At 37.7% G+C, this 22,334-nt stretch overlaps 2 protein-coding genes across 3 annotated transcripts; both read left to right on the top strand.

The window, feature by feature from the left end:
* The first annotated feature begins 688 nt into the window (after positions 1–688).
* Positions 689–9,486, top strand: LOC104116337 (uncharacterized). Its single transcript, XM_070177446.1, has 3 exons — positions 689–869; positions 6,462–6,817; positions 7,003–9,486. The coding sequence occupies exons 2-3, from the start codon at positions 6,471–6,473 to the stop codon at positions 9,323–9,325; spliced, it is 2,670 nt and encodes an 889-aa protein (XP_070033547.1). The 5' UTR covers positions 689–869; positions 6,462–6,470; the 3' UTR covers positions 9,326–9,486.
* A 265-nt stretch (positions 9,487–9,751) lies between these two features.
* On the top strand, positions 9,752–15,301 carry LOC104116335 (alcohol dehydrogenase-like 6). 2 transcript variants are annotated; one of them, XM_009627166.4, is made up of 11 exons: positions 9,752–9,906; positions 10,547–10,625; positions 10,719–10,855; positions 11,512–11,558; positions 12,021–12,343; positions 12,592–12,674; positions 12,782–12,857; positions 12,963–13,024; positions 14,352–14,447; positions 14,547–14,708; positions 14,823–15,301. In XM_009627166.4, the coding sequence occupies exons 2-11, from the start codon at positions 10,571–10,573 to the stop codon at positions 14,937–14,939; spliced, it is 1,158 nt and encodes a 385-aa protein (XP_009625461.1). In that variant the 5' UTR covers positions 9,752–9,906; positions 10,547–10,570; the 3' UTR covers positions 14,940–15,301. The 2 variants fall into 2 exon arrangements, with proteins under 2 accessions (XP_009625461.1, XP_009625460.1); XM_009627165.4 differs by lacking the exon at positions 9,752–9,906 and adding an exon at positions 10,266–10,383.
* Positions 15,302–22,334: the final 7,033 nt, after the last annotated feature.

Here is a 22,334-nt window from a genome sequence, read left to right as displayed (position 1 = left end):
TTAGATCCGAGAATAACTCAAATATTTAAAGGATTGTCCATCACTCGTCATTGTCAGAAAGAACATTCACTGATTCCATCATTTCTTGGGTGACTCATTCATTCTATTTACTTAAGTGCCATTTATTGTTATTCATTGATATTGAATGCTACATTATTGCCTTTGATTTCTAGAATATTTATTGCATACTGCCGCCGCTATCCGAATATATCTACATAGTATTTGTTACATTTTAAAGAACTTCATGTTAGGAATATTATTATTAGCTAAGATTAACCCTCATTTATATAAATTTAATTATTTGAATCAAGGTCTTTATTTTTGGTCAAACAATTATAACTGTGAATTTCTAACCTATGACTCAAACTTCGTCTAGTAGTTGATTGTTAATGTGCCTGAAACAACTCTTGCCTTCATATTTCCATTATTAGTTAAATAGTTAAAACTTACCTTTTCTATGAGTAAGACATTTACTTTGAGAACAATTACAGCTTCTAAGAACGAGAAAAGATTCGAGTCTAGGTTTGCAGCATCCAAAAGATCTAGTACTACAAGCGTTGACTAGGCATTTTCTCAAAATCTTGAGCTTTTCCTAAATTCCTTAAAGACCCCCTTTCATGTACTTAATTAATTTATCCATCTAGCCCCGCTAACTAACCCATTTATCCATCTAGCCCCGCTAACTAGTACATTTATCGGAAGACCCCCTCGCCCTTTGCTTTTTCCTATCACTCATTCACTCTCCCCTTTTAGACGTAATTCAAAAACTACCCCCAATTCTAGGGTTTCTATCACTTCTCAGTCCCGTCTTCCTTCTTCTCAATTTCCCTTTCCACTTCCATATTCCTCCTCCTCAATTACGCTTTCAGGTAAGTTTCTCACATTATGTTGTCTCTGTTTTTATCGATTTAATTTATACAGACTAATATACATATCTGCAGTATATTTGCAATTTTTTTTTTGTGTGCCTGTCTTACATTGAAGAGTTAGCTACTTTTCAATTGTTTTTGTTATGTATTTACTATGGGCTTGAATGTTTATTCAAGCAGTGGCAACCCTTCAGCTCGAGCTTTTTATAAAGTTTTATGAAAGATACAAATATTTACACTCTGTTTGGATGGTTGTTACCCATGGTTTCATAACGTACAGTATCGTATAGTATAGTATCCTATTGTACTGTACTAATGAATACAATATTTGGATAGACTGTATTGTTTGTCATGGTTTAATAACATTTTTATTATTTGGTTTGACTGTATAATAACATATAAGTTTACTAAAATATCCCTGAACTACTATAACTATTAAAAATAGCAACAATTACTAGGATAACCATATTAACCGTATCAGCATCCCCTACCCCATGATTTCAAGATAATCATGTCCAGATTGCATATCACATTAGCACAGCATATTAATATTTCTACGTTTTGTGCTATCAAAAACAAAGTACAGAAGTGCAGTAAGACAAAGAAGAGAACTTACAGTTCAGTTGAATTTTGCCGCAGAAGGAGTTCACAAATGGAGGAACTGACCGACTATTGAACTTTTTCATGGTTATATAACAACAGAGTTACAATGGGTTTACAACACCATACAATATAATTTTAAGAACTATGGAACTAACATGGTATCAATGAAAACAATACAATAATGAACCACGGGAAACAACTATCCAAACAGGGGGTTAGACTGGCCACACTTATTATCACTGTAGGAGTAGTAGGTGCAGTGGTATTCAGTATTGACTAAACTAAGATATTGTATTCACCCATTATCACAAAAGTAGAAGGTGCAGTAAGGGGCGGATTCAGGATTAAGCCCTAAAGGTTCAACCTTTAAGGTTTTAAACATTGAACCCATTGTATTTTTAAAATTATGAGTTCATATCTATTATTTGTTGCACTGTTTAGTGAACTTTTCACTAAATCAAAAATATTGGATTAACCAAGGGGGTTTCCCTTCTTTTTCTGTAATAATCTTAGGTGTGTTGTATAGTGACTTCTGTTTTCAAATCAGTTACATGGTTTTCTATGAGTAGTACTTATTTACATATGGATGGAGTTCACATTTCTTGTCTGATTTGTTCTAACTTGAGATATAGGATCATTTAGCACAAAAGAGTTGGTGTCTCGAGTTGGATTCATTCTACGACTAATTGCTGTCTTAATTAAGTTTTGGAATATGAGGAAGTTGTGGCTAGAGATTAGCAAATTTCTCTTTTATTTGTTTGTTTGTTTGTCGAAGGGGAATTATTTCAAGATGTTTGAATTCCTTGCAGTTCTAATGCTCCGCCGCAGGAGGCAGTAGCCTGCTGTTTGTGCATACACTGATTAACCAATCTTTCATTTGGTGAATGGTGATTATTGGTACTATTCTACTCTCTGCTTGCATTACTTTTGCTCTGGCTCCTCTTGAAGAGCTAAGCTACTGTGCTTTGCTTATTTTACTTTACTTTAAAGTTAGTTTTATTTATAGATTAGGTGCCAGATTTCCATTAAATGAATTCTTAGTATTTTCTGGTTCCCGCGACCCTTTTAATGAAATGGTAAAACATCATTGTGAAGCTTCCAGCAATTTAAAATGAAAAAGGAAGAAAGTAAAAAATTGTGACTGAAATTTTCCCAGGAGATCATCGCAGCTTGTATTTGTGTGTATGATGGGTTATATGGAAAGAATGGAACTTATGCTTTGACAGCAAAGTGGAGAACTACATATATTATAATACACATATATTTGTCTTTTGGCTTTTTGGTGTGAAATGAGAATGTAAATACACTAGATAGTAGATACAACATTATTTGCGAAAGGATTAAAAAAAGTAGATAAAAGTGTTGAAATTTCTCTGTCTTGTTACAATGTAAAAGAGCTGGCTTACTGTAGTTCTAGCTCTACCTGGATGCTGTACTTTCTTTAAATTAAAAGAAAAGAAAGGAATAATTATTGACCATGTGCGGTCGTACTTTCCTCTAAATTTTCCTGAAATCCATAGTTGTTGCTGCGTACTGTGATCACTCCTTAGGCTAATGGTCACACAGTCTACCTTTCAGGCTTTCACTACACACACCTCTTTTACAGAACCAACTTAGCTTCAGAAACAATAACAACAACAACAACAACCCAGTAAAATCCTACTAATGGGGTTTGGGGAGGGTAATGTGTACGCAGACCTTACCCCTACGAGGTTTGGATAACAAACAAGCACTCTTCTGATTGATGAGTCGCGAGCCGGTGTTAACGAGAGGCTAGAGGTTAGGAGACATGCTCTTGAGTCTAAGGGTTTCAAGCTGAGCAGGACAAAGACGGAATACCTGGAGGATAGTGTGTACGCAGACCTTACCCCTACGACTCATCAATCAGAGGAGTGCCTGTCTCCAAACCTCTTCCCTCCCCAGACCTTGCTTGTTATCCCTAAAGCGAGGCTCAAAACACCTTTAGGTTTTTAAGTAGTTATCCATAATATTATCAAAGGAGTGCTTAAAGCGCGCTTAAGCCCTAAAGCGAGGCTCAAAACACGTTGAGCGCTTCGCCTCGCTTAACGGGCGCTTCAGTGTTGTCATGAAGGCGCTAAGGCATGCTTTTCCTTGCCAATAAGCGCAATCCTGAAGAGGCGACACTAAACAATTGATATTTCACTTTATCGTAAATTCTCATTAATTTTTTTTTGTCCATATATTTGGTATTCATGCTTATAGATATTAGTCTTGGACTACACATACATATTTGTAGTTTTACTCTATTTGCGCCTTTTTTTCCTTAAAGCCCACGCTTTATTTGCGCGTTGCGCTTAAAGCCCCAACAAACCTTAGAGCCTTTTTGCGCTTTTCGCCTTTGATAACACTGAGTTATCCAACAACAAATTTTCTGGTTTTTAAGTGGTCATTTGGATAAAGAGTTAAATAATCCATGTGCAGAAAGGGCCTCATTTCTTTTTTTAATGATTAAGATATCTGAATATGAATGCACATCTGAATATTAAGATTAAAACGTCTGAATCTGACACATCTGAATTTTAAGATGTGTATTAATATATGAATACTAAATGATTAAGACTATTTATTTTTTTGAATGTATAAAATTTGTCTTTATTTAAAAATTAATAAATAGAAAATTCAAATAAAATACTTTTTAATTTAGTATCCTATTAACAAAATATTTTTTTTAAAATAATATGGTAGTTGGTGGTGGTGATGGCTAACGATGGTGCTTGTGGATGCCAACTGGAGAAGGTGATTGGTGGTAGTTTTGGTTAATGATGGTAGTTGTGGGTAGTAGCTAGTGGTAATTGATAGTGGTAGTTGAGGTTGAGGAAGGTGGTGGTGGGTGGTGGCAGTTTATAATGATGGACAATGGTGACTATGGTTGATGATGGTGGGGGTGGTAGGTAGTGGTAGTCGATAATGGTAGGGTGGTGGGTGATGGTAGTCGATGATGATGGTGGTGGTGACTATGGTTAAGAATGGTGGTGGTCGGTGGTGGTGATTAAGTACGGTGTTGGTCGGTGGTGCATGGTGGTAGGTGATAATGGTGGGCGGTGGCGGCGGTTAGTAGTGAATAAGGATAATAGCATCTTAATGAAATTAAGTTTTTGTTATAAATCTTAATTATTTGGAGCTATTCATACCTATTAAGTGGTTGTGAAATAAAAAAATACGCACTTAATGATTAAGATCTGTATAATTAAGATTCAGACTTAAAAAACAACAACTACAATAACAACCCAGTAAAATCCCACAGGTGCAGGGTCTGGGGAGGGTAGTGTGTACGCTGACCTTACCCCTACCCGATGGAGTAGAAAGACTGTTTCCGCTAGACCCTCGGCTCAAAAAAACGAAAAAGAGGAAAAGAGTCAATATATCAGTACCGTTAATAGATAGAAATAATAACAGCATCATAAGAACCAGAAAATAGATGAAACGCAATAACAATAACCAGTAAAAGAAGGCCTGGTGCTATGGAAAATGGAAGAATAGTGTGACCACAACATTAACCGCTGGTAGTCTAAGACAAACCCTATCAGACTAGCCTCACACACGGTACGAAGTAGAAAAATGCTCAACTACCTCCTAACCTACAACCCTAATACTCGACCTCCACATCTTCCTATCAAGGGCCATGTCCTTGAAAATCTGAAGCCACGTTATGTCTTGCCTGATCACCTCTCCCCAATACTTCTTAGACTGTCCTCTATTTTTTCTCGTGCCCGCGAAAGCCAACCGCTCACACCTTCTTACCGGGGCATTAGGGCTTCTCCTCCGCACATGCCCGAACCATCTGAGCCTCGCTTCCCGCATCTTGTCTTCTATAGGAGCCACGCCCATCTTCTCCCGAATATCTTCATTCCTAATCTTATCCATCCTAGTATGCCCGCACATCCACCTCAACATTCTCATTTCTGCTACTTTCATCTTCATTATATGTGAGTTCTTTACCGGCCAACACTCTACCCCATATAACATAGCCGGTCTAACCACCGCTTTATAAAACTTACCTTTGAGTATCGATGGCACTTTCTTGTCACACAGGACTCCCGATGCTAACATCTATTTCATCCATCCCACCCCTATACGGTGTGTGACGTCCTCGTCGATCTCCCCGTCCTGCTGGATAACCGACCCAAGGTACTTGAAACTGCCTCTCTTGGGGATGACCTGTGATCCAAGCCTCACGTCCTTGCCCGCATCCCTCGACTCGACGCTGAACCTGCACTCCAGGTATTCTGTCTTATAGCCTGTTTGGCCAAGCTTTTTTTGGGCCAAAAGTGCTTTTTTCGGCCAAAAAATTAAGGTGTTTGGCCAAGCTTTTAGATGGAAAAAAGTGCTTTTGAGGAGAAGCAGAAGCAGTTTTTTGAGAAGCAGAAAAAAGTAGCTTCCAAAAGCACTTTTCTGAGAAGCACTTTTGAGAAAAATACACTTAAAAGCAGTTTTCAAAAGCTTGGCCAAACACTAATTACTGTTCAAAAGTGTTTTTCAAATTAATTAGCCAAGCACAAACTGCTTCTCACCAAAAGCATTTTTTTGAAAAGTACTTTTGAGAAAAACACTTTTCAAAATAAGCTTATTTTAGAAGCTTGGCCAAACAGGCTATTAGTCCTGCTCAACTTGAAACCCTTAGACTCAAAGGCCTGTCTCCAAACCTCCAGCCTCTCGTTAACACCGCCTCGCGTCTCATCAATCATCAGACTTAAAAAACAAATGCATTTAATATTTGAGATCTGAATAATTAATATTCAGACAGCATTAAGTGCAGACAAATAAGGCCTTAATTACGTTTCTTGAATATTTGCAAATTCAAATGGGCCCAGTTTCTCAAATGAGTGCTGATGCATCATATTCTCTAGAATGATCCTTGCTTACTTACAGGGTATCTTAGAATTAAGATGAACTTCAATAGAGGACCATTTGCCAATAGCCATTTTAAGTTTTATTTACACTGACCTTTTTTCCTGTTGGTTTTTGAAGATTTATGCCATGGTGAAGGGAAAGCTTATTTTAATTTGCCAGTCTGGTGGTGAATTTGTGAGTGATGCCGGTGGAACCTTGTCATATAATGGAGGAGAGGCAAATGCTGTAAATATCAACGAAGATACTCCATTTGATCATCTGAAGATAAAATTGGCAGAGATGTGCAATCTGGAGCTTAAAACAGTGTCAATTAAATACTTTCTTCCAGGAAATAGGAAAACTCTTATTAATTTAAGGAGCGAAAGGGACTTCAAAAGAATGGTTGAGTTTCATGCTAATTCTGTTACAGCTGAGATTTTTGTCAGTGGGAAGGAAGGTTTTGATCACGAAGCATTGAACACATACACTGACAGGTATTAGCACAATTATTTTAAGTACTTATAAACTTTCATTACCTTATTGACATGATTTAGTGAAACGAGCCCGTTGCCAGCCAATGTCTATTATGGCTAAAGCAAATTGGTTAATCACTTGCATGTCGCTGGTAGTATATATGTAATTGACATTCTGCTTGTATCTCAATTAACAACACTTCCAGGACAATTGGGTTAAAACTGGCTGAGAACGTAAATCATCATGGCACGCCTGCAGCAGCAGCTGATTCTGGTGGTTTGAGTACAACACCTTCAAAAGCTACCCCGTTAGGGACTGTTCATACTGATGCTGCCTCTCCTCTAGTTATTCAAAGTGATTGTCTGGTCGATGTACATATCAGCTGCCAGGAACCAGCTATTAATGCAACAGCTGATAGCTCCAGTCAAGCCACTACTTCGTCAAACCCTTCTTCTGGCCATGTTGCTGAGGATGATTCTGACTATGCTCCACGCTCACGTGCTGCTGTTGGTACTACTGCTCAGAGCCCAATCAGCTTTGACTATGATAGTACCCCTGCTGATACTGTAAAGAAGCGCAGGCGCACTGCTTCATGGACAATTGGTGCCAACGGTCCAACCATTGTCGTGACCGGTAATGATTCTAAGGAGAAATTCTCACGGAAGAAAAAGAGTCGAAATTCAACTGGTGTGATGGACAGTAATGACACGGTGGAGGATGAAGATTGTGTTCAATTACCTGATGATTCTGACAGCTCCTCTGCAGTTGCTCTTCGTGATGAAGATCTGCCAGAGAAACTAGTTGCCACTTGGAAAGAAGGTATTACTGGTGTCGGTCAGGATTTTAGGAGTGTGAAAGAGTTCCGGGCTGCACTGCAAAAGTATGCTGTTGCTCATCGCTTTGTCTACAAGTTGAAGAAAAATGATGCTTCCCGTGTAAGTGGCAGATGTACCGTAGAGGGTTGCTCTTGGAGAATTCATGCATCTAGGGTCCCTGCTGCTCAAACATTTAGGATCAGAAAGTTTAATTATTTGCATACATGTGGAGGCGAATCGTGGAAGTCTGGTCATCGTACAAGGAATTGGTTGGTAAGTATCATTAAGGAAAGGTTACGAGATTCTCCAAATGACAAACCCAGGGAAATCGCTAAAGGCATTTTGCGTGACTTTGGGATTAAATTGAGATATAGACAAGTACGGCGAGGGATGGAAGATGCCAAGGAGCAACTTCAAGGTTTGTACAGAAAGTCATATAACAGGTTGCCTTGGTTCTGTGAGAAGGTAGTAAATACTAATCCTGGTACTGTTGCTAAGCTTATGATAAACGATGAAAAAATACTACAGCGCTTCTTTTTCTCACTTCATGCCTCAATACATGGTTTCAAGCGCGGTTGCCGACCTCTGATTTTCCTTGAAGCTACATCTCTAAGATCAAGGTACAAGGAGACTCTGTTGACAGCAACTGCGGTTGATGCAGATGATGGTTTCTTTCCAGTTGCTTTTGCAGTAATAGATATTGAAAATGATGATAGTTGGCGTTGGTTTTTGGAGCAACTAAAATCTGCATTATCAACTTCTCAATCTATAACTTTTATCTCAGATCGAGAGAAGAATTTAAAGAACTCTGTGCTTGAGGTGTTTGAGAATGCTTGTCATGGCTATTCCATTTTTCATCTTCTGGAAAGCTTTAAGAGAAATCTAAAGGGTCCATTCAATGGTGATGGGAGAAATGTTTTACCTGAAATTTTCCTTGCCGTTGCTCATGCAGTCCGACTTGGTGGTTTTAAAAATTCGACTGAGAAAATTAAACAGATTAGTTCACACGCATACGATTGGGTGATCCAGATTGAGCCAGAGTGTTGGACAAGTTTGTTATTTAAGGGTCAGCACTATAATTATGTAACAGAGGATGTTGCAGAACCATACTCCAAGTTGAGTGAGGATTCTCGTGGATCAACAATAATGCAAAAGATTGAAGCCTTAATATGTATGCTCGGTGATCTAATAGATCGTCGTAAATTGGAGCCAAGTAATTGGTCCACTAAACTTACTCCGTCAAAAGAGAGAAAGATACAGGAAGAAGCTGTTAAAGCTCATGGTCTAAAAGTTCTATTCTCATCTGATGTCCTATTTGAAGTTCATGATGAGATGACTCATGTTGTGAATATTGAAAACCGTGAGTGCACATGCCTGGAGTGGAAACAAAGTGGGCTGCCTTGCTGCCATGCGGTTGCTGTGTTCAAATCCATTGGTAAATGTGTGTATGATTACTGCTCAAGCTACTTTACAGTTGAAAGTTACCGTTCTACATATTCTGTGTCTGTAAACCCGATACCTGTGATTGGAACACCAGTTGAAGAAGATGGTGAGTCAGATACTGCGGATGTGTTACCCCCTTGCCCTTCAGAATCGCAGATTGAGGAAAAACCAGAGGATACCAAAACTGTAGACCCGGATAAGAGGACAGTAAGTTGCAGCAGGTGCAAGGAACCAGGACATAATAAAGCTTCATGCAAGGCCACTTTATAGGTCCTTGCTTCCTCCTTGTTTGCATCTTGTACATCTCTTACAATTACATGGTAATGACTTGTGATGTATTGCTCTTCTTTGTAATTTGTTGCGCTCTGCGTTTCTACTTCACAGAAGACAGTCATTATTTCCATTGGCAAAAGCTGGTATATTTCATCATCTATGGGTAATTTCTTCCTCATTGTGTTTGTACTATCAGTACCTTTTGGAAATCCATAAGTTCTGAGTTTTGAACTCGAAAAGCAAGGTGTAAGACGATGGTAATATTCTTGGCCTCAAAAGGGTATAAAGCTGTTCCCGTAGCTTGTCTGTTGCAGAAATGATTTTCTATATACAGACTATGAATTTTCGAATCGTCTTGTTACATGATATGTGATGGTAAATTCTCAGTTTACTCGACGTGAGTGAATAATGATGGTTTCTCGGATTGAACGGACGATTTCTTGGTACTGTTTTGCACTGTTAGAACAATTCAGAACGAGACACAAGCATCTCATTCTTAATATGCTGAAGTCGACAACAAAAGACAAAGGTTGATTTACAGTGGAATGCAGAGTGCCTTATCAATATATGAAAAAGATGTGAGTTGAAAGATATGCAAATGAACGTTATTTGGTGGATTTAATATGCTGATCTTAGGGAAGAGTAGAAACAAACATACTGGATAATGAATCTGCTAATGTTGGCAGTAGTTAATTTCGTCGGAAAATCTTACCACAAGTGCACTCTATCCTTACCTTCCAAAGTTGGCATAAGTTAATTTCAACGGGAATATTAAGAAAGTAAATTTTCAGGCTACTTCTTCCAATAACAGAAGATGAACATGTTAACATCGTTCAAATCAAAACTCAAACTCAACTCAACTCAACTCAGTTCAATTGTGCCCTAATTCTTCATTAATAGGAATCAAGTATATGAATTTTCTATAATCATTATATTTTATTTATTTAAAATTTTAAATCATAATTAGACTATTTTAAATCAACACTCGAGTCAAATTGTCATTTGGGAGTTGGGACGTGGAGAGAGCAATAGCTGTTGTTACCAACCAACCCAAAGTAAGTTTGCCTTCTTTACCTACCCACCCCACCTACTTCCCCCCCATCCCTTCTCCTTCACTTCTCTCTACACAATAACTAAGTCCAAATTCCTCCTCTGCTCATTGCATTGATCGCGTCACAAAAGGGATAGATTGGTTTATACATTTCTCCATTGTTTCAGTACAAGTGAGAAGATTCAAAGAAAATGTCCCTTACTGATTCAGTGCAGCACAAACAGCCTGGTGTCATCACCTGCAAAGGTTGGTATCCACTTTGAATACCCTTCATTTGCTTTTTACTTTTTTTTATTTATTTTCCCTTCTTACCAAGAATCTTGATTATTTAATTTTCAGCTGCTGTGGCATGGGGACCAGGAGAAGCAATGGTAATAGAGGAGGTGGAATTGAGTCCACCTCAGCCTATGGAGATTCGTGTTAAGGTTGTCTCTACTTCTCTCTGTCGCAGTGATGTCACTGCTTGGTTGTCACAGGTTTGATCTCTACTTCATCCCTTTTTCTTTTTGGGTTGAAAATTTTTCCCAACAGGACAACCATATCTTTTATGTCAAGCTACTAAATCTAAGTCAATTCTGGTACTAGGAAGACAAATGCTGGAATGGAACTGTGCTAAGCTGCTGTTTCAGTTACATGAATTATTCCTACTAAATGTTTGAAATTTGTTCATCATAATAAATCATTTCTACAAATATGGCATTGAATTATTAGGTGCTCAATCTTGGACCGACTGGAGATGGACTGCCTTTGTTAGAGATACAGTAGAGGTGCTTAGCATAAGAACTAGCAAGTTATACTGTATAAGATTGCGCTTTTATGAGTTTATCTGACAAAAGCGCTTCGCACTCATCCCAATCTCATTTTGTTTCCCAAAGAAAACTAGCTAAATCCAATCTTATTTTGTGTTCTCAAAGGTAAAATCTGAACTTATGTAGGGAAGGGGGGATGCGGGCACATTATACAGTAGAAAAGACTCAATCTTGGGCCCTCTTTATTCGTTCATCTTGTCTTTCTTTATCATTTTGGCAAATCTGGTTCTTGTTTTATTTTTCTTTTCATATGAATCTACCAGAATTATTTTCTTATCCTTCAAATATTTCGCACCCAATGATGAAGTTTTTGTTATTTTCAGGCTCAGGCTTCTATTTATCCTAGGATATTTGGTCATGAAGCATCAGGGTTAGTTCTATATCTCGTCCAGCTTCTACTTGAATGATAATGCTTTTAGTCAGTAGTTTAAACATGTATCTTGCTGCTGATAGGAAGTCGTCAAAATACTAACTCAAAATTTTCTTATATAATCCATAGCCTTGAAACATGTCTTGGCGTGATAATGCTTCTCCCCAAGGGGCTAATGGTCATGTTGTAGGGAAGGGCCAATGTTATTTTGAGTTGGATTTCTCAAATTTCCGAATTTGTCAAGCATGTATAATGGTTTCATCACCCACTTGATGCGTAATGGTTTCATCACCAAAATACTCTTAGTTGACTTACTCATCAGGTGCTCTGTCTATAAAGAAAAGCATTCCGTCACAGACCGTGGCATCATCAAGAGCCACAATTGCAATGCAATAGAAGTGGTTGATGGATTCAATATTCTCTCATTTCTGAACATAGAATCAAGCTTTAATATTTTTGCAGGATTGTTGAGAGTGTTGGGCAAGGAGTGACTGAATTTGTAGAAGGAGACCATGTGCTAACCTTATTTACTGGGGAATGCATGAGATGCAGACATTGTACCTCAGGCAAAAGCAACATTTGCCAAGTTCTTGGATTGGAACGAAAAGGTGTTATGCACAGTGATCAGAAGACGCGGTTCTCTATAAAAGGGAAGCCGGTTTATCATTATTGTGCAGTTTCAAGTTTTAGTGAATATACGGTTGTACACTCTGGTTGTGCGGTCAAGGTTAGTTCAAATGCGCCTTTGGATAAAATCTGCCTCCTCAGTTGTGGAGCGGCAGCAGGTAACTTATGGAGTACTGTTCAATTAAATCACAGCTGATTTTTTACTTCTTTACTACTATTGAAATTTGTTATATCGTTTGAAATGTTTTTTCCAAATAGTTAAATCCTCCTTCAGTTCTTAGATGTTACTTTAATTCTTAGCCTATTTATCTCTGTATAGCTTCACAACTAGCCATAAGTTAAGTTGTTATTCCGAACATTTCAAATGAAGCATTGTGCAGCCTCACAATTGAAATGAAATAATCAGGTCTAGGTGCTGCTTGGAAGGTTGCAAATATCTCTGAAGAATCAAAAGTGGTCATTTTTGGTCTTGGGACTGTAGGCCTTTCTGTGAGTACATTGATCCAAGCTTAACAGCTAACATAATATAGGCTAAATGTTTTCCTGGAGAACTTGACAATGATAAATAATAAGATGCTTACATATTGAGCTAATAGGTTGCACAAGGTGCTAAAATGAGGGGAGCATCTCAAATTATTGGTGTAGACACAATGCAAGAGAAATACGAAAAAGGTATCACGTCAGACTTCTTGTAAAAAGTTGAAAACCTGAAAAGTTTTCCTAAACTTATGATGAAAAGTTTCCCTGGTTTATTGATGTTCTGCCCTTCTGGTGCAGCAAAGGCTTTTGGAGTGACCGATTTTTTGAACCCAAATGATACTGATGAACCCATCCCACAGGTGTTTTACTTTTCACGATATATATACAACAAAAGCTTGTAAATTAGTTTCATTCTTTCTCCCAGCTAATTGGTCATGAGTCTTGCTAATCATGTTTGCTGTCTAAAACAACACAGAAGCGTTACAACAACTATGTCTCAATCTCGAGCTAGTTGGACCGTCTATATAAATTCTCACTTTCATTTTGCTCTATTTGGACCTGTTTCACTCCAATACGCAATAATTTGGGGATTATCTAATAGAGGTTTTCTTAAATTTTCTAATTTCTAATACATACAAATCTCGAAACAGATAAAAAGTCTTTTAGCAAATACTAGACCTAATGCTTTACCAGTATGACTAAGCACTAACACCTATGGTTCTTTTGCTTCTATTATGTTATGTGTTTCATGACTGCTGCTGCATAGATTTTGCGTGATTGTTGGTCTATAAAGACAGCTTCCTTCTATGTGGCTTTAGGTCTACTTGCCTCCTTTCTCGGGGGAGGATGGGGCTTGGAGGTACCGGGAGCTTGGAGGTACCGGGTTCATCTGAATCCAGTACTTTTGGTGTGGAGCATAAATTTATGTATAAAAATTCACTATAATTGCAATATGTAATAGATATGAACCCATAACCTTAAAAATATAATGGGTTCGACGCTAGAAACCTAAATGTTGAACCCATAGAGCTTAAATCCTGAATCGGCCTCTGCCCTCTCTAACTCTTGGTATCATACCTACAAACTGGTACATTTGAGGTCTCCTCTACTTGTGCTACTTGCATATTCCATAATTTTCTTTTATCTTGTCAATCTTGTGTGAACACATATCTATACGAACATACGCTTTGTACGATACTCATATTATGGAGGGTTGGGAATTAGAGACCCAACATTCAATCCCATATAATATCGATGGTCTTAAATATGGCCAACAGAATTTGCCGCACTTTGGTAAGTATCTTCCTATTGCATAACATTTCTGTAGTGCTCCTCAATTCCAACATTCTATTTTAATTTTTTATATATTCGCCTATCGACCATTCACCTAGACCATTGAGCTTATATTTGAATTGTCTTAATTTATGCACTGCTATCCCGTCTAACTTTACTTGGTTCGTCTTATGCCGGCTTAATTCGCGTGTATATATCATTTCTTATCTTTACTTATCCTAAAACCCTTACTATTGTGGAATGTTTATTCAAAGTTCAAACTTTTGTTTAACGTCTTGTATAGCGTCGTCAGTAAACCAATATCGTCAGCAAATAGCATACAGAATGGACCAGTTCTGTTCATGCTCAGGCTATGCTTTCCTTTCGTAAACTCTGAGTACTTTTTAATTTCAGGTTATAAAACGCATAACTGATGGAGGTGCAGACTATTCATTTGAGTGTATAGGAGATACAGGAATGATTACCACTGCATTGCAATCATGTTGTGATGTAAGTATAGAGACCCCATTTCAGTACTCTCCTGTATTCTCTGAGATTTGTTTCTCTTTCTTATACCCCCAATTTTCTGTCTTCTCCTATTTGTGTTAGGGATGGGGTTTGACCGTCACACTTGGAGTACCCAAGCTGAAGCCAGAGGTAACAGCTCATTATGGACTTCTTCTTACCGGTAGAACATTGACAGGATCTCTATTTGGAGGATGGAAACCGAAGTCTGAAATTCCTTCATTAGTTGAGATGTACCTAAGGAAGGTAAACTGTTACACTGTTTTTTCAACTTGATGAAACCTTGGGACGTCGTGTTTATTTACTCCAAAAGGACTTTCAACATTGGAATATTAAGCCATTGTGAGGTTTTGCTTGCAGGAAATTGAGATAGATGACTTGATCACACATAACCTGCCATTTGAGGAGATAAACAAAGCTTTTGATCTGATGAAAAGTGGGACTTGTTTGCGCTGCGTCATACATATGCCAATATAGAAGGTTTTCCAATGGCTGAATGTTTTTCAATGAAATAGATAGCCATCACGATGAACTGCGAGAAAATTTGATGTTGTAATGTAGTATATGATTATCATTGCCTGCCATCGGTTATTTGTTCAGGATGGTGGGTTGAGCTGTGCAGACTATTTTTACAGAAAAAAGTTTGATGTCATATCAAAATGCATTGACTGGCCTCAGAGACAGTTTGCCGTATAGGCAACTACTCAGAAATTTCTAATCATTAGCTGAGTTAGATGCAATTATCCAGTGAAGACCATATAATTTAAAACCTTTTGTTCCTAAATGTGGATTTTGCTATTGATTCTTTTTTCACTATAAGGAAGAACTTGGGTTTTGGAGATGCTTGTGCACTTTTATACCCATTAATTGAATTGAAAGTTGATGCTGCAAGATATAGCCTTTTCCCCGGAGCTTGGAGGCCAAACTAATCTTTTGGCCTTACGTGGAGCAAATTTGGATTCCGAATATACTACAGCAGGATCTTTTGCTGCTTTTGTTGATATTGCTCTCACTCATTATTACGTCACCTTAACAGCTGGGACCCCCTAACCATTTCTATCTATCTTTAGAAATAGGGCTCTAGACCCCTGTGTATTAGACAGCGGGTGGGAAACCAAAAAAAGATCTTCGGCATACCATTCCAATCTCTTATAATGTCCTTGAAGACTGACAGGATACAGGTTGCTAGCACTGCACATTAATTATGAAACTTGTTTGTTACCTATAATATGAATTCATTAGTGTTATGGAAGTCTAGATTGAGACAACCATCGGGGGAATAACTAAAGTGGGGTTCATGTTATGAAATCCATATTATATATGAATGTCCAATAATCAAATATAACTCTCACTACTCTTCCCCATTATGTAGATAATCCCCTGTCATGATCCCAATTTCCCACTTTAGGATGTCGTGATGACACCTAGTCCCTAAGATTAGGTAAGCCTAACACATGCCGATTTAATCATAGAATTGAATTATTTGATCATTTATCATAAACCATTAAGTGACATACATAGTTGCAAGCGACCAATAGTTATACATTTCCCAAAACCGATACTACAGAGTCATAAGCACTACTAAAACACACTAGAATTTCTAAACACAATACTGTTTTGAGTTACAATTTAACAGTAGCATAATAAAATAAGATGGTGACTCCGAGGCCTGCGAATGTCAAGCAGGTATACCTTGAAGTCTCCTGCCGCGCAGACGCAACTCTCAACAACACAATCAGAATACCTGGATTTGCACAAAAATGTGCAGAAGCGTAGCATGAGTACACCACAACGGTACCCAGTAAGTATCTTAACCTCGGTAGAGTAGTGACGAGGCCAGGTCAAGACACTTACTAGGCATAGAAACCTGTTCAAGATATACAAAAGCTAACAATGGAAAGAATATCAATGTAAGACCAACAGCGAAAAAATTATTGATTTACAACCAACAATGAAGTAATAGAAACATAAATGGCAGCAAATAGTAAATGAGTAATAAAGAAACAACATAATCAGAACACCAATGAGATGTAAATGAACTCAAATAAGGAAAAACGGATGACAACTCAAATAATCAAATTGCTCCCAATGCATGGACTTACAACAAGAATTACCCCGAGGCACCACACCTCATAAACCATAAGTCATGGACCACAATTTCCAAATCTTACACATATGGCACCTCGTGCCTACAATAACAATCACCTTCGCACGACAAGGCCCACGTGCTACCATATACTTTGCAACCGTGATAATTATTAATTTAGATGAACGAAAGATATAATTAAACACCATAAAACATAATAACCATCTTGAATAAAGTAATGTGTCAAATGAAATAATGAGTTTATTTTAGAAATCAAGTAAAGTAAAATAATATGCAATTTATACGAAACAGAGTATAAGATGAGTTTAGTTTAGAAATCAATAAAATTGAGTAAAAGTATCATTTTAAAACAAAACAAACATAAGTTAAATTAACGAATTAGATATAGAATTTGTTTAAGGAAAAACATGATAACAATTTTAAGTAAGGTAAACATCTAACAGGGTGATGAGTATAATTTGAGAACCCAATTATAATGAAAGTGCGATAACCATTTAGAATAATAAGGCACCGAGTGAGATAACGAGTTCTATCTTAAGAGGCACATAGAATAAAGCATGTTAATAATTCTTTTATTTAAACCATTATGTTACCAACAACTCAACAGAATATGATATAGTGACTCCACGCAATTAAATTCACATTGACAATCAATTCACCAAGTTATAACGGAGGCACAAATTTGTATGTTAAAGCAACACAACAAATCACGTATAATGCATGACTCATACAAGAAACCACAATCGTTCCAACACCAAGATAACAACGAATAACCAAACACAATCAAAATGTGAATGAATGATTGAAGGAAGAACAATGACCATTCAAATCAACAAGTTGTTCTAACATGGAATGTATAATGAAAATCACAACTGAGGTACCACCTCGTATTCACATTTTACAATTTCAACCACAATCTTTCCTTATATCACCGCGTGAACCTTACATTTAGTTTTGAAAATTATTTTTCCCGAAATAGCTACACGCGTTTTAGCCCACCTCATCTCACCGTGCGGCTTCCGGTAGTTCCCCTACTAGCAACACGCGTATCAAGCCACCTTATCTCACCGCATGCGTATCAACCCCTAGTCTTATACCACCGCATGCGTATCAATATCACAACACAATCACAACTCGCATCACAAGTGCCCATATGCCACAACTTGCCACAAAGTCAACAACACCAATATTTTCACAATAAATAGCCCATGGCTCAACCATAATGTTTACAAGAATTTCAACAATAACAAAATAAATGGGAATGCTCAACAAGGAAATGTATCTCAATAATTAACAACTTCGCCTCAATGTGATAATAACTATTACAACTTCAACACCAATAACTCAACAAGATGATATTCTATGAAATAACAACTTCAATTAAAAGTGATTCGACAATTAAGAGGTAACAAGACAATAAGGAAGGCAATAACTTCAACTAAAGCATATAAGAGCAAAAGAACAAGTAAGAGGTAGAACAAGTGCTAACAACGTCAAATAGAGCATGTAAGAGTAGATTAACAATGAGAGATATAATATGTTATGGCAATTCAATTAAAGGCATGAAAAGAGTCTAGATAATCTAAAATGGTCAAATACCATATATAGTCCGTGTACCCACTCGTCACCTTGCTTACACGACTTTAACATAACACAAATAGCAGAGTCAACCCAAATCCTAAGGGGTAGTTTCCCCCGCACAAAGTTAGGCAAGATACTTACCTCAATTAGGCCAACTCAACCCTCCGAAATAGCTTTTCCCCTAAAATTTGCCTCTACACGGCTCAAATGTAACCAAAAATGACTTAATAACATTAAACAATGCAAGAGAAACCAATTACAATAAATAAAACTATGATCTTTATATTTTCCCAAAAAGTCAACAAAAGGGCTCGTCTTGGATTCCGAATCCAAGCTTACCCGAGCGAAGCCCGAACCAATACAAGCTCACACGAATGAAAACCGACTCAATTGGAGTCCGATAGCTCAACCAATTCATCAAAACATCGCTCTTGGGTGTTCATGACCCAAGAGTCCAACCCACACTAGTTGGGTCCCATATCTCCCGAAATACTCCTCCAAAACTCGTTAAATTCGAGTATGTTGTTCTTCTAATATAGGAGAGCAAGACCCCAAAAGGAATCGGAAAATAAACGCCTCTAACTCATTTTTAATTTTTAAAATTTTGGTCATAACCCTAGTTCTTGATTTAAAGAATTAAATAGGTTTTTAATTAAAATCATGAATTAAAACTTAAACCAAGGGAATGAATCAAAGGAAAATACTTAGGTTATGGTTTAGACCTTACCCCATGGAAAAAACTTAAAGAACATCCTTGAATTCTCCCAATCCCAAACTTTCTAGATGAGAAAAACTCCAACAACATTAATAGTTAAAAATGCCCAGTTGTTCTGCCTCGTTTCTTATGCCAAACGATCCTGAAACTCACTTTTGATGACTCCAATGGATTTCTCGTAAATTTCCAGTCAAGTTAGGCATTTGAATCACTCCATTTGACCTTAAAATGAAGGAGATATGTTGGTTTCAATATTTGGAAATAGTGCAGATTTTTAAATACAAATTCAGTGGCAATTTCATAATTAATCTGAAAAATCTGGCAACCCAATACTTAGTTAAACGACCATTCCTCATACGATGTCAAAACTTGATGATTTCAGTTGCAATGGTTCCAAAATTACGATGCGGATATAATGGTTTAGTCGAAACTCGAATCAAAGGCCGTTTGCTCAATACGGTAACCTTTATGCTCAAATCGACGTTGAAGCCGAAAACAATTACCATGCAACCCAAACTTATCCAAAACTCATTGGAATTTAACCAAACTTTGTGGACATGTCCAAAATCTTCATACAAACATATTGGAATAATTAAAATCTGATTCCGAGTCTGTTTATCCAAAATTCAAACCTTGGTCAACTCTTCCAACTTAAAGCTTCTAGAACGAGAATCATTCTTCCAAATCAATCCCGAACCGCTCGAAAATTGAAACCAACCATACACGTAAGTCATAATACATAATATGAAGCTACTCAAAGTCTCAAACCACCGAATGGAACGCTAAAGCTAAAAACGACTGGTCGGGTCGTTACATTCTCCCTCACTTAAACATATGTTTGTCCTTGAACGTGCCAAGAGTCGTTCCAAAGCCATCAAATCGCCATATAACCTTACCATACACATAAGCATGGGTGATCCCACATCACCCCAACCCTATAAGCCCGACAACACCATCTAACAGAGGATCCTTACTTCAACCTTAGTCCATAAACCTTAAAACCCAAATTCCCAACATCCGAAACTCATTATATGACCCGATTCTTCCATCTATGCATTGTATAACTCTGAAAAAGTTGTATCAATCCATAACCATATATCAAGAGATAATCACATGATATGCCACATAACTCAAATACTCATAGCAATAACTGCTCGATAACCAACCTGACACTGGTAACAAACTTTATATCAACTAAAACCTTGTTCTGAAACTTCGTACACTGCCAATGATGAAAGAAACATACAGAAACTCATAACCACCCATCAGATTAACAAGTCGTGGAGCTTTTGTCACGACCCAAAATCCAACTAGTCTTGATGACACCTAACCCAACCCGCTAGGTAAGCCAATTAACAACAATCTAATTCAATGAGATTTACTGAGAAAATAAATGATGAAATAACTGAACTTTTATACACTTCCCAAGGACTGGTAGTACAAATCATGAGCTTCTAAGATTTAGAGTTTACATAGCTGGTATGAAATAAATACATCAACTGTTTGAAATATACATGAACAGATTAATAATTCTAAAGCTACCAAGAATAAGAGGCAGCCATAACCAGCACGCAGGTACATCTTCAATGCCAGCTCCCTCCATACACAACAACATCAACATCCAAAATTTGCACGCAAGGTGCAGAAGTGTAGTATGAGTACAACCGAACCCATGTGCTCAATAAGTAACAAACCTAACTTTAAGTTGAAAGTAGTAACGAGCTTGGACAATGGTCAGAGTCCAACACCAATATCCATGAACAACTCGTAACAATATAAATAAAGCAGTACAAGTAATAACTCAAAGATATGATGCTCAGCTCGTTCACAGTTACGAAAAATAGGCACGCTTTTCAGGTATAACAGTAAAAACCCAAATATTTCACCGAAATCACCAAAATGTGAGTATATCAGAAAATTGTAATTTTTCCCAAAAACTTTCAATAGCAGATAGGATGGTTTATTATCAGATGGCATGAGTAAAGTACATCTATATGTCTACATGTCAATGTGCAGGTGAAGTCATGAATTTCACAATACCGTACAACATGAGGAAATGAATCTCTATGCCCACGTGCCAAGTATGCATGTCAAGTGCAATGCACCATAATGATAAACTCATGTGCTCATGCTCTCGGAGCAGTCAACCTTACTCAGTCCTCCCAGTCACTCAGTCTTCCCAATCACTCGGCACTCGCACTCGGTAGGTATCTGCGCTCACTACTGGTATGTCAGACTCCGGAGAGGCGGATCCTGCCTAAGCGCTAATATAAGCCAATCATGGCATGAATCAATAAATTCTGCTGCGGCGTGTAGCCCGATCCCATAAATATCACTCATAATCAGGCCCTCGACCTCACTCAGTCATCATCATCTCCAGTCTCTCGGTCTCACAAATCTTATGCCAATCAACCCAAACAATGATAATATGATGTGAGACAAATGATAACGGAGACTAAGATATGATATGCAATGAATGAGTATGACTGAGTATGTAATTGCAATTTAAGCAAATAACTCAACAGTAGAAATGTCCTCAGTGGGTCCTAACAGGATAAACATATAGCCTAAACATGGTTTCTAACATGGATCACAACTCAATTACAAAGTACCACAGAATCAATCGAGTCATAATTCACATGGTTCACGCTCACACGTACGTCACCTAGCATGTGCATCACTTCAACACCAAACACATAACACATATATTCAGGGGTTCATACCCTCAACACCAAGTTTATAAGTGTTACTTACCTCGAACACGCCGAATCCAATACCGAGAAAGCCAAACAATACTCTAGAAATGTCATCCCATGCATACCGACCTCCGAACGACTCAAAACTAGCCAAAAGTAACTCAAGAACATCAAATAATGCCAAAGGAAACAAACCCAATCGATAAAGGGGGAATCTTTAATCAAAAGCCCAAAGTCAATCAAAAAGTCAAACCCAGGCCCGTACCTCGGAACCCAAAAAACTAACAAAATCCGACAACCCATTCAATTACGAGTCCAACCATACTAATTTCACTCAAATCCGACTCCGAATCGATGTTCAAAACTCAAAAATTCACTTTATGAAATTTTAGACAAAAAACCCCCAATTCTCTTTTGAAATCAACCAAATGCCAAAAACGAAGATAGATTCATGAAATTATCACGACCCAAAATCCAACTAGTCGTGATGGCACCTAACCCAATGTGTCAGGTAAGCCAATTAGCAACTATCCAATTTAATGAGATTTATTAAGAAAAGATGTCACGACCCAAACCGATGGGCCGCGACGGGCACCCGGTACCTTACTCAACCGAATACCAACATAACATATCTTTTTGTATCATGCTATCATAGGTAAATGAGACGGAAAGGCTGCCGTAGGATAACTAGAATATAATATGTAATAGCAACTTGGGCCTATAAGACAAAAATGATCACTCGTACACTAAACACCTATAAGACAAAAATGATC

Source organism: Nicotiana tomentosiformis, chromosome 6 (genome assembly GCF_000390325.3).
Source record: "Nicotiana tomentosiformis chromosome 6, ASM39032v3, whole genome shotgun sequence".
Taxonomy (NCBI): Eukaryota; Viridiplantae; Streptophyta; class Magnoliopsida; order Solanales; family Solanaceae; genus Nicotiana; species Nicotiana tomentosiformis.
This window is presented reverse-complemented; position numbering and strand designations above follow the sequence as displayed.

Excerpts from the sequence above, each read along its gene's own strand:
- LOC104116337 (XM_070177446.1), top strand. The coding sequence starts at position 6,471 with ATGGTGAAGGGAAAGCTTATTTTAATTTGCCAGTCTGGTGGTGAATTT. Across the intron at positions 6,818-7,002 it reads TTGAACACATACACTGACAG|GACAATTGGGTTAAAACTGG; the intron begins GTATTAGCACAA and ends CAACACTTCCAG.
- LOC104116335 (XM_009627166.4), top strand. The coding sequence starts at position 10,571 with ATGTCCCTTACTGATTCAGTGCAGCACAAACAGCCTGGTGTCATCACC. Across the intron at positions 11,559-12,020 it reads TTTGGTCATGAAGCATCAGG|GATTGTTGAGAGTGTTGGGC; the intron begins GTTAGTTCTATA and ends ATATTTTTGCAG. Across the intron at positions 13,025-14,351 it reads CTGATGAACCCATCCCACAG|GTTATAAAACGCATAACTGA; the intron begins GTGTTTTACTTT and ends TTTTAATTTCAG.